Source organism: Melozone crissalis, unplaced genomic scaffold (genome assembly GCF_028551555.1).
Source record: "Melozone crissalis strain CALT ecotype California unplaced genomic scaffold, PUWL_Pcris_2 ptg000016l_1, whole genome shotgun sequence".
NCBI classification, from domain to species: Eukaryota; Metazoa; Chordata; class Aves; order Passeriformes; family Passerellidae; genus Melozone; species Melozone crissalis.
The window spans coordinates 20254324-20266527 of record NW_026535794.1 but is presented as its reverse complement, the minus strand read 5'-3'; the positions used below and the strand labels follow the sequence as shown (position 1 = coordinate 20266527).

The 12204-nt window shown below is 34.5% G+C and overlaps 1 protein-coding gene across 1 annotated transcript in view; it reads left to right on the top strand.

Moving 5' to 3' along the window:
- Positions 1 to 12204, top strand: part of MALRD1 (MAM and LDL receptor class A domain containing 1) — a 234212-nt gene that overhangs the window by 91225 nt on the left and 130783 nt on the right. The window contains exons 22-26 of the mRNA XM_054274046.1: positions 740 to 896; positions 4197 to 4307; positions 5189 to 5402; positions 8937 to 9184; positions 11748 to 12045. Of these exons, the coding sequence (XP_054130021.1) occupies positions 740 to 896; positions 4197 to 4307; positions 5189 to 5402; positions 8937 to 9184; positions 11748 to 12045 (1028 nt within the window). The remainder of the gene's footprint in view (positions 1 to 739; positions 897 to 4196; positions 4308 to 5188; positions 5403 to 8936; positions 9185 to 11747; positions 12046 to 12204) is intronic.

The window sequence follows — 12204 nt, the reverse complement described above, 5'->3', positions numbered from 1 at the left end:
TGTGTTTCTCTTGTCCGTGCTTGCTGGTGAGGGTCATTGTCTTCTCACAGCTGTAGTGATTCAACTTTGCAGAGTGGTTGCTCAGAACTTGTCCACTCTGGAAAACCAAAAGGAAAGGAAAACCAAATAGCAGCACCTATTTAAAAATGTTGGCTCCATTGTCAGGTTTTTAAGCACTTGTTGGGAAAGATCCTTTTGAGAAGTACTGAGCGCGAAGCACTTCTGCTGGAGAGAAGAGAAATTTATCTTTGGTCAACAGCTGCATTTTATTTTGGAAAGTAAGGTTTTTAGGGGCTAAACCTTAAATACCCAAAACACTAAAACTGCACTCCTGGTATCTCTGTACACTCAGAATCTGACGCTTACTTCAAAGAGACCTCATCTTTCCTGGTAGCATAGGAGATAAAATTTCATCCAATATTTTGGGTTTTCCTGATATTAAGCCAGGATCAAACCCTCTAAATTCCCCCAGGAAAGAAGGTAGCAGGAAAAGCCAGAGTCCCTCTGGCTCACATCTGCATGATTCTGTGGGTTCACTTCAGATCTTTTTTTTTTTTTTTTGCCAATCTCTGATGTAAAAATACTATCTGCATTTGCAAGGGTTTTTTTGAATTCTGGCTACATACTAAGATGCATCCAGATACCCAGACAGCAAATGCTATCTAAGGAAATGATATCTTAAATTAATTATGATGAAATGTTTTGTTTTAATAAGTTATAACCCTTTTTCTCTGAGCAGGTGCTCTCAAGAAGGCTGGTATCTCTTTGCAGACAGCTCAAATGGAGAATTTGGTGACACGGCTGACATTGCTACCCCAGTCATCTCCCTTACAGGGCCCAGATGCAAAATCATATTCTGGAACCACATGAATGGTTCAACAATAGGTTCTCTGGAGGTATGGAGGTGCTCTTTATTTTGTTTTGTTTTGTTTTTCTGCATGAAATTGCTGTGAGGAAATTCATGTGTTCTCTTCTGGTTTCATTAAAGCCCAGACTGCTAATAAACAAAAATTAACAATTGCTAGCACTCTACTGTTCTCAACATTTTATGATATGAAGGGAGAATAATTTCAAATACTGGAGAAATTAAAGACTAGAAATTTCTACAACAAGCAAAAATTGTGACTGTTATAGACATGCCATGGTTGGAAATTCAGTACAAGAAAAAGTTTTGTATCATACAGTACCATTTGAAAAGCAGCAGTAGATATTTGGACATCAAGGTCTTTGGCCAATGTGGGAGCATGGGATAAAGAAGTAATTGCATCAAAATTCAACATAAAGTCTTGTAGAAAGCGTTTATTCTTTGAAAAGCTGAACATATCACTTTCAGAGATTATTTGTATTCATGTAAGCAGCATTGAACTATTTCTGTGGCATATAAGCAATAAATTTGCTTTCCCAGACCCTTTTTCCTTATTCTGGTTTAAATAAAAGCACTTCTGTAAAGGAAATTTAACTCATTATCAGCATGTAGATCAAATAAGTCACTGCAGACAGAAATGAATAAAACAACAACATTGTTCTAAACAATTATTTTTACTACACAGCTGTGTGCTTATTCCCGGGATTTCCCAGGAATGTTATAGAATACCTACAGCATCAGGAATGGATTGAAAAAAATGCTCATATAAGTTACCCAGTCACCTGTCAGTATCATATTGGATGTGGGCAGTGCATGAGGATTTAAATATACAAATTATAAAAAAAGCTGACATAATTCAGCTGTTTTGAAAACAAAATTAATATTTGTGTTGACATTAGAAATGTGATGTGGGATGTGGTGAACTACACACCATGTGACTGGCTAGATGTTTTGTGGAAGCATGTTCCACGTTTTCTTGAATTTTTTTCTAAACAATTTTTTTTGAAGTATTGGTAAATTTCCCCCAACTGGGTAAAGATCTTGCTATGCTGCTTGGAAAGTGGTCAAATATTAATTAATCAGAATCAGTGTGAAATCAGAGGATAAAGATGATTAATCCTCAGTTTTAAAGCTTGGGACCAATTAATGTGCATTTGGACTTCTTTGCATACTCCAGGGTCCAGGCTCCTTTGCAGTGTAAGAACCGATGTTAGTTGGAATCTTGTTCAAAGAATGTTTTGTAGAAAATAACAGCAATTCTAAGGAGCCATGCCCAGTATTACCAGCACAAAAGGCAAATGTGTATAGTACAGATTTTTTCTTTTCTCAGTTTCAACACTCATTACAATTTCCCTCTATTAACTGGTCCTCCCTCACCTCAAACTTACTTCATTTTAAGATGTACCATAGGAAAATCATGAAACCTTGGCACACTGTTAATAATTGCTTATAATTGCTTGATTATTCATTTAATAATGGGTATAAGAATAACAGAATAAAAAATTATTTAGGTGATTTCTCATTATTTATACTAAGAATGCTCTAAGTATTGTAGGAATGGGAATATTTCTGTGCTTAGAAGATCTTTTATCCATATCTTCCCCCAAGACTACCACATTTTTTTTCTGCACCCATGCCATCAAATATCATATAAGATTACTGAAGATTTTCCTGCCATTTGCATGAATGGTTACCTTCCTGTGTTTCCATTACTTTCTTTCATATTGATTTGCTGTAACTTTCCTGAGCAAGCTCAATTTGATTATTTGTTGGAACCTTTCTTATTCAGTTTCTGTACTTTGACTTGGCATGGGTAATTCTACCTAAGTATTAGATGTGCTTTTTTGCAGTGTAATTGAAATGCATTAAGGTTCAAAATGCATTAAGGTACAGAGAAGCAATGAGTTTTAATAGCACACAAATTAATGGCCATGTTTTACTCTAAAGTTTTAACCTGTTTTCATGATATGATTGAAAATATGAATTTATGATGTAGGAATTAGATATATAACAGAGTAGATAATTTGCAGTCTGTAAAAATACGTACATGTGTGTCTACAGTCACACACATACCTTCATTTAACTATATTATTTGCATTTGTCTGTAATCCCTTTCCCACTAATTTATTTATTTTCATTTTAAATTCATGTCTTCTAGGGCAGATCTTCCTGTCTATAAAGTCAGAAGTCACTTGTTTTGCTATCCAATTTAATATATTATCTGTTCCTTTTTCCCCCCTAAAATGAAAGCTCTTTAGTGTGAGGATTTGCTGTTTGCTTGGCAGAACTTACCTGTTATGCAATATCATATACACTCGTGGGACTGCATAAATTTAAAACAAAAAAAAAGGTTCTTTCGTTATGATAAAAAATGCCTGGGCTGCCCTAAGAAGATTACACAGCATAGCAGTAAATCCTTGAAAGCAGAACTAGTTCAGGCAAGTGGTGAATGGATGTTTAGCTCTGCTAGTACTGGCTGGAGACACAGCCTGACACGCCTCATCAAACACCCATCTTGTTATTGTCAGCTCAGTTGAATTTGGATGCCCAAGAGATTGGACCAAAGAATATTTAGGACTCTCTGCTCATGTTGAAGTGTGTCATCATTCCCCAATTTGCTGTTTACAAGGGTATGGGCTTTTACAAGTCTTTCATTGCTCTAAAGATAAAATTTTGTCTTTATAAAAAAAAGGAAAAAAAATTATTTGTAGAAGAAACAAAATGTTTCATAAGAATCAGGATAAGAAAATCCATTCTGGAAGAGCAGTTAATTGTATGCATGAACAAATATATTTTTCAGCAAGTCTTGTTAACTCTGTTTCTGTGTTGTACAACTGAGTCACAACCCACTGATGAACAATTTTTATTCACTGCTAGCCACTCTGGATAAATTAATGAGATTCATTAGTCCAGTTAAGGCTGTGGGCTGCGCATGTTTATGAGGAGGTCAGAAAATCTTAAAACATTATTTTCTTAGTATAGTCATTTATAGTGACATATCCATGTGCATCAGGTTGGACACTAGGAAAAGGTTCTGCACCCAGAGGGTGGCTGGGCACTGCAGCAGGATCCCCAAGGCTGGCACAGTGCAAGGAGCTCCTCAGCAGTCCCAGGTGTGTGATTCAGCTTTGGGTTGTCCTGCAAGGGCTAGGGACCTGGATTTAATGGCCCCTTCCAATTCCAGATATTCTGTGATTCTGTGAATTTAAGTGGTGGAATACGGATTAGATGTAGAAGATAATATTGTATTCTTGTATACGATTATAGGACTCTTAAGTGAGTCGGCAATGGAAACATTTTTTTTGTAATCTTAAGTTATTTTCTTTTTTAGGTACTCTATAAAAGCAGTAACAAGACTTCTAAACTGTGGAGTCAAACTGGCAGCCAAGGTCCCCATTGGAACAGAGCAGAAGTGTTCTTAGGAATTCGTTCAAATTTTCAGGTGTGTCTTCCAATGTGATGTGCTCCTAGACAGCTGGCTATTAGTACTTCTATATTAAGCATTCTTCACCTTCTCATTTTCCTTTTCACACCATGCATGTACCTCTTCTGCCACATAGAAGAAATAATCTCTTTGGCTGTCTGATTAATTATCTCAGCTGGACTCATGTTTTTGGAGATTTCCCGTTCCTCTTTTTTCTCAGACTGATATCCATTTTTAAGACTGAGAATCCCATCTATCCTTGAATCCTCAACTTAAAATATTCTACTTCTTTCTATTTAGTGCGCAGTAAGTAAAAATATCTGGATTTTGGGAAAAAAATCTTGAGCATGATGTTTGCTTTGAAATCAGAGCAGATTCCCAAACCTCTTAGAGATACTTGCTTTGTTGCAGACTTATGGAAAAAAACTAAAATCCCCAAGGATAGTCAGTAACAGATTTTTTCAAAAGTTAAATTTCCTGGTACTTCTGTCTTGGAATTTTAATGAAATTTTAGAATTCTTTTTACATCCATGGGAATTAAATGATGAATGGCAGACTAGTCTTTTTCAGACTTTCTTTGCAGAAGTAGGAAGAACCCTTGCCATTAGTTCAGGATGAGTGAGGACTAGTATCTCTTTGAGTGGCATGATTAATTTCCTTCTTTTTGGTATGCTTGGTAATGTTAGCAGATGTTCCTTCAGTAACTACAGAGACAGACCTGTACCAACTCTGGTACAAGATTTTGTAGAATTATGCTTTGACAGTAAGAACTGACCACTTCATATTAAAAAATGTGTGAAGACCATCGGTCTCTTCTCCATGTTCTTTTCATGTTGTGTGTATAAGCTTTTCTCTATCTTATCAGTGGCTTACTGTAATAGCTCTGTAATTTTTATCAGGTTATTTTCAGGGCAAAACGTGGTGTCAGTTACATGGGAGACGTGGCAGTGGATGATATTACCTTTGAAGATTGTTCCCCTCTGCTAATCTCAGACAAACCTTGCACATCAGAGGAATTCATGTGTGCCAACAAATACTGCATCCCAAAGAGTAATCTGTGTGATTTTGTAAATGACTGTGAAGATAACTCAGATGAAAGCCCTAGTATTTGCAGTAAGTATGGTAGTTTCTTAATAAAATTATCATAAATAGCTCTGCCTGCTGTGAATTTTTAATACTCAAATATTCTTGACAACTCATCAGCTAAGAAAGCAAACAAGAAGGTAATAATTTAATTCTATTCCTAGGCTTTTAAGGATTTTTAATTATTATTATTTAATTTAAAATCCACGATACAAAATACAAAGAGCTGCTAATGGATGTCTTAAAATAACTCAGAAAGCAGCTGTCTTTAAAAGCAGAATAAAATTATCCTGCTTTCCATATGAAAAGAATGTATTAAAGCTGAAAAAAAATTCAAGCATAATACCTTTGGGAGACGAGCAGCCTACCTCCTTAGATATTTCAAGGGTTGTCAGGTCTGAGCAAATTATTTTAATCTGAATATTTTACAATTTTGGTTTTACAAGACATATCAAGAAGCAGCATATGTAGTATCTGATTCAAAGAATGATGTTTCATATCAAATGGCTCCTTCTGAATCACAATATATGGTATTAACACTTCCTTCTTTTACTGCTACAAATGTGGGAAATGCTCACACAATCAAGTCTCCATTGATTGGTACCGTATTAACAGTTACCTCATTTTTACTGAGAATATTAATTCAGTTTATCAAATTCTCAGTGAATATGATTCTTTGAAGCAAAGGTATGCTGATATTCTATGAAAGCTAAGGTACATCACAAAGGAACCATGTTTTGCAAATTATTTTCACACTATTAAGCTACCCAATGATTTCCAATTCAGGAATAGTACATCACTAACCTATACAGGGACCAGCTGAGATTTTCTGCAACTAAAAATGAAGAGTATTTCAAGTTTCAATTACTCTGTTAAAAAAATCTTCTCAAACTTTGACTTTTGTTTTCTGATTTTTTTAAATCTTAATGGGATTTTTTGTTTGTTTATTTGTTTCTTTGAGGTTTTTGTGGGGGGGTCCTGCATTGTCTGTGTTTCTCATGAAATATCATCGGACAAGTATAAATTGAAGTATTAAGGGCAAAACAGTTCAAATAAACTGATGGAATTTCATTTTGCAACCACTATAATAAGGATTTTATTCTAATTTCCCACTAGAAGAGATTAATTGAAACAGTCCCATACAGTGAATACTTTCCTCTAACATGTTTTTTGTTATTACATTTAAGTAATGAAAAAAAAATGCAAAATAATTTTAAAAAGTTTTCTTAACTGCATTTTAATTGTAAGCTTTACAGTGAATCATTATAGTGCTTTACAAGCACAGGAGTAATTTAATGTGTAAGTGCACAATCTGCAGTAACTTAAGCTTCTAAGCAGGCTGCCTGAATTTTCTTTTTCATCAGTGGAGTAACTTGTTTTCAGGCTGAAGTTCATGCAACTTAAAATCACTTGTTTGGGTTAGATCAAAGAAGTTGTCCTGTAGATATGAGTATTTCTCTTTGTTGACAATAGAGATCCTACAAGGACGTCTAAACTTAGATTAGGTAATACCCAATATGTACAGCATTAGCAGGAATATCAGTGCTCATGCCTTAAGGTCTTGATTCTTGAAAACAGGCCTTTAAAATGAAAGGGTCAGTTGTAAGCATTCTATTGACTCAAGATGGAATTCTTAAATAACGGAAGGAATTTCTTTAAGAATGGTCTTGAAATATTAAGTAGCTAAATGAGCTGAAAAATAGAATTAGAAAAAATTTTATGGGCAGTTTGCATTCAGTTGAGTTAATCTGCAATCGGTGACTTTCATAAAATATAATAATATAATTTCACATATTAGGTCTGGGTTGGTTTTAATTGTTACTTCAGATGGCACTATATTTGCAGACAGAGGTAAAAAGGGAAGCTAGTTTTGCTAAGCAGCTTATACTTTTAAGAAAAAGTTTCTACCATTTTTACTTTATGACATTCAAAGATTAAAATTCAAAGAAAAAATATTTTATCTGATTTCAGCCTGAAATTTTCGAGGTAGCTGTCTTTCCTGTTTTGGTCCATGTGTAGATTCCATGAAGTTTAGATCCTTAGCCTGGCTACTGATGCTTCTAAGTACCTTTCAGTTAAATAAAACTACTTCCATGTGTCTGAACTTTATCAGGCCTCAGAAGAGGCTCAGATTTTGATTACATGTTGAAAGAGATATTTTCTAATTTCTGATATTGTCCTACAAAATAATACATACAGGTTCCAAATTTCTGTTCAAGGCACTTTCTTTTTTAGCAATAATAGCAAGAATATTCAGGGCACAGTCAAAAGGTTCTTGAAGTCTCTGCTGAAATTCCACCTTATTTCAGCAATTTTACTCTTACTTGGTAATCATTATAATGAACTTATAGATGTATAGAGAGAAAAATATAGAGAAATTAAGCTTCTGGAATGATGAAATTGATTTAATTTATGTGGACAGTTTACTCACCATGCTGGCTGTTTTGACATTCAAGATGCAAAAATTTATAAAGAATATGCATGATGTTTCATATCAAAATCAACAAAAATAATGACAGCTTTCTTCTTTTCTAGGCCTTAAGTACAACTCAAGGAGATATGTAGATAATCTTAGAATCATTTATGTTGGAAAAGACCTTTAGGATCATTAAATCCCACTATTAGCATCACCAATTTCACCACCAAACCGTGTCCCTAAGTGCCACATTTATGTGGCTTCTAAAGACCTCCAGGGATGGTGACTCAACTGCTTCCCTGGGCAGCCTGTTCCAATGCTTAACAATCCTTTCCATGAAAAATTTTTCTTAGTATCCAATCTTAGCCTCTGCTGGTGCAACTCGAGGTCCTTTCTGCTTCTCCTATCACTCATTACTCGAGAAACGACACTGAGCCCCACCTTGCTATAACATCCCTTCCAGTAGTTGTCAGGAGCAATACCGTCACCCCGACCCTCCTTTTCTCCAAACACCCCCAGCCCCCTCAGCTGCTCCTCTTCAGACCTGTGCCCCAGGCCCTTACCTTCTTTGGAGACAATCCACCACCAACATAATTTATCTATGTTTCTGTATTGGCTAAGGAAATGCAAGTGAATCGAGGGTTTGTGCAAAAGTAACTTTGGGTGCGATTTGGCTCAAGATTATCACACCCACATTTGTGTTTTGTCGGTATCTGTCTATACAGAAGCTGTATTTTTATGGTGCTCAATACTTTCATTTGGATGTGTCTGTTTGCTAGATAGAGGCATTTCTTCCTGTTTTCACCTGATCTTAACATATTTCTTCAGAAGGAGGCTGGTTTTCTGCACATCTTGAATGCTCTATGGGGGGCCAGTTAAGATCCTAAGGAGCTAAAATTGTTAATCAAATTTGGTTACATTTATACCAAGAATCCTGTTGACTGTAATAAAATGCACTGGACCCACATCATATATATGCAAGTAGGTTTATCCTATTATAGTCCAGAGTATTCAAAATGCTCTTTTTAATGAGATACATGGATATTATTTTTATAGTGAATTTTTTTCCCCATAGATTGGATTACTATATATACTTAATTAACTACTTGAAAATAAATCTCTTTTCATGTGTGGCAAATATATTTCAGGTACATCTATTGGGCATTGCAATTTTGAGTTTGACCTTTGTGGATGGAAGCAAGATGAAAATGATCATTTCAACTGGCACCTCAGAACTAGCAGTACTGCAAAACTGGGCACTGGACCAGCTACTGATCATACACTGCAAGAACCATCTGGTCATTATATTTTTATAAAGAGTTCATTTTTTCAGCTATCAGGACAGAAAGCTAGGATTTCCAGTCCTGTCTTAAGCAGAAAGAATAAAAACTGCAAGGTATGTGAGGGTGTGGTAGTAGCAGGAATGAAGAATTTGATTTCTAGATTGCACCATGAATGTACTCATAAAATGATTAAAGATGATTACTGAAATAATTATTGAAAAAAAAAAAACAAACCTATCCTTTTGTAGAGATGTCAGGATCAGATCTTATTTCATTTTAACCATAAGAAAAATCTTGCTGCAGGAGAAGAGTTATTCTGGAAGTAAATGAGTACTCCGTGAGATTCAGATGAAGCTGCCAGTAAATGCAGTGTCTGATTTACAATGTCTTATGCAACTCATCCAAAGTAATAAACAACTATTTAATGGTTTCTGATTTTATGGAGAAAGTGTCTATAAGTGCAGTAAGAATTGCTTTTAAAATAATAAAACTGCAAAAGGAAGGATGTGTAACAGAAGGCTTTGTTATCAGCTCTTCTCTAGAAAATGGAGAAGGGTAAGCCTTGATCTTCCAAAATATTACAGCACATTCTGGTTACTTCAGCTTGAATATTTCTTTGCAAATCTGGTTTTGATACATCTTCCTGGTTTTGATACATCTTTTATAGTCTTTGCTTAAAATATAATGCCCCAGAAACTTTAGCTATGCCTTATTTTGAAACTACAAATTTACCTTTATACATCTAATAAGTAGGCCTCTCAAGAGGATATTTTTATGAGACCATTTTTTAAAAAAGCTTATGAAATTAACTGTTTGTGTGATCACAGAGCTATGCTCATCAAATGAAGGTGGTCTTAGACTGAGATAGTCCTAAACAGTTTATTGGCTATGCAGGTGACCTCTCTGGGCAAAATGCCCAGTCATGAGCCTCTAGTTGCATTTACCTCATACTATTCCTGAGGAATATTCCTGAGCAGTTTATCTGTAACTTGGAAAGAGTTCTGCTTATGTTTGAGATTTCTAACCAGTTCATTTTACTGAAACATTTCTCTCTGGAAGGTCTGTAAATTCTTTATCTTTCCTGACTTAAGATCAGGAAGTATTAATCATAAAGGACTTGATTTATGATTCAAAAGAAAACTTGAATAATTATGATATTAAGTAGCAAAATTTAACCTAGCCATTATAAAATTATCTTCAAAATTGGAAACATGTTAATTTTTCTATTGCCTAAAATACATATACTAAAAATATTCTGCTTGCACAAACATGGAGATCTTGACCTTTTGCTTCTAGCATCGTATTTATGAGTATCTCTTTCTCTGCATTACCTGGTTTTATGCTCTAAAAATAACTTTTTCACTTTTTGACTTCTTTTTTTGAAGCATAAAACATGCGTAAAAAATGCAGAATAACTGAGAATGAAATGTTGACATCTGTACTGTTACATATCACACATTAAATGCAATTAAGTGCTTGAAATATAACTATGGGAAACTGTTGTTTTTATCACATAGAAAATTATTTACAAAAGCAAATGTGTACACAGGTTGTGCAGACCAAACTCTTGACATTGATCATGTGGCCAGAAGCAGTCAGTCATATTTATGATATTTTACTTTTTGCAAGTTTTGAGCAGTTCTGAAATGTACACATAGACAAATACCAAAGCAAGTGCAATGATTGGTATAGGAAATTGTATGAATGGAAAAAAATATGTCAAGATCTGAAACCTCATCTCATGAGATCAGAGAATCACCTGAAATATTTTACTCCTTCCTATGGGTTATTTGAGAAGAAAATGCTTCATCATATTACAACAGATTTAGTATGGCATCTTAGACCACTTCAAATAATTGAAAAATGAACAAATGATACTCATTTTCAAATCATTGTAAATGAACATTTACATCAACTGGACCCGTTTTATGCATAGAAAACAAAGAGTAGTAACTATAAAGGGACATAAATTAATAAAAATATTTTGTCTATATACAAGACTTTCAGAAACAAAGCTGCACCTTCAAAATTAATAGAAATCTAAGACTGAATTGGAAAGAATTGAGAGTGCAGTTAAATGTGATGAATTTTCACAATGATCTTTTTATGTATGTATTTGGTCTTTTCTATTTAAAAATTCCTGCATTTTTACTAAAAATAGATAAATAACTGTTTTGTAATCCAAGTACCTCTTGTATATTTTAGTTTTCTTTGGTGTTATTTTTGCATATATCCATGTAAAAGTTTTCTTCCACTATAGATTGAATTTTCTAATTGCACATTCTATCGCCTAAATAAACACATTTTTAACCAGAAAATTGTTCAGTAAATGGAAGTTGCTTCCTATATTGTAAATGATGCTACTACATTCCTCTGTTTTCTTAAAAAATATTTTAGCTCTTTCACATTTAAATGCAAGAGTCATTCAAAGGGATGCAAGATCTGCTGGTGAATATTTTAATGCTGGTTTTGAAGTTTGGCTTATGGAATAGTTAAAGAATTGTAAATAGTAAGTTGTTCTGTTGCCTTTTGATTAAATTATTTTTCAATCAGTAAAATTAATGACTACTCTGAATGCTATTAGTAATGCTCAGTTTAAGAACTAGAGTCAATACAATAGCAGAATTTGACTGAAGTCACCTATTGCATACTTTATGCTCGTGTTTTTGCCTACAGATAATTTTCTATTATCATATGTTTGGAGCTCACATTGGATCGTTGATTATCTACCAGAGAACTACATTGAAACATGAAAAAATTCTTCTTAATCTTACTGGAAACCAGGGAAATTTCTGGCAGCGCAAGGCACTGACCCTGTCTGGAGATGGAGATGAAGATTTTCAAGTTGTCTTTGAAGGGATAGCTGGAGAAGGTCCCAAAGATGGCATAGCACTTGATGACCTCACATTTTCCAGGGAGTGTTTACCATCCCAGGAATTTTTACCAGCAGAACCCACAAAGGTACCTCCAACAGGTATGTTCCAGCTATGGACAGTCTATATGTGTTTGGAAAGAAGGAATAGCAGCATTTTTTTCATTTCTTTGTCTCTCCTTCAAAAGAGAAATAGTATACATATCTTGCTAAATAAATTCAGAAATTTTAACACTTTTAGGCAGCCCATGAAATTCTAAT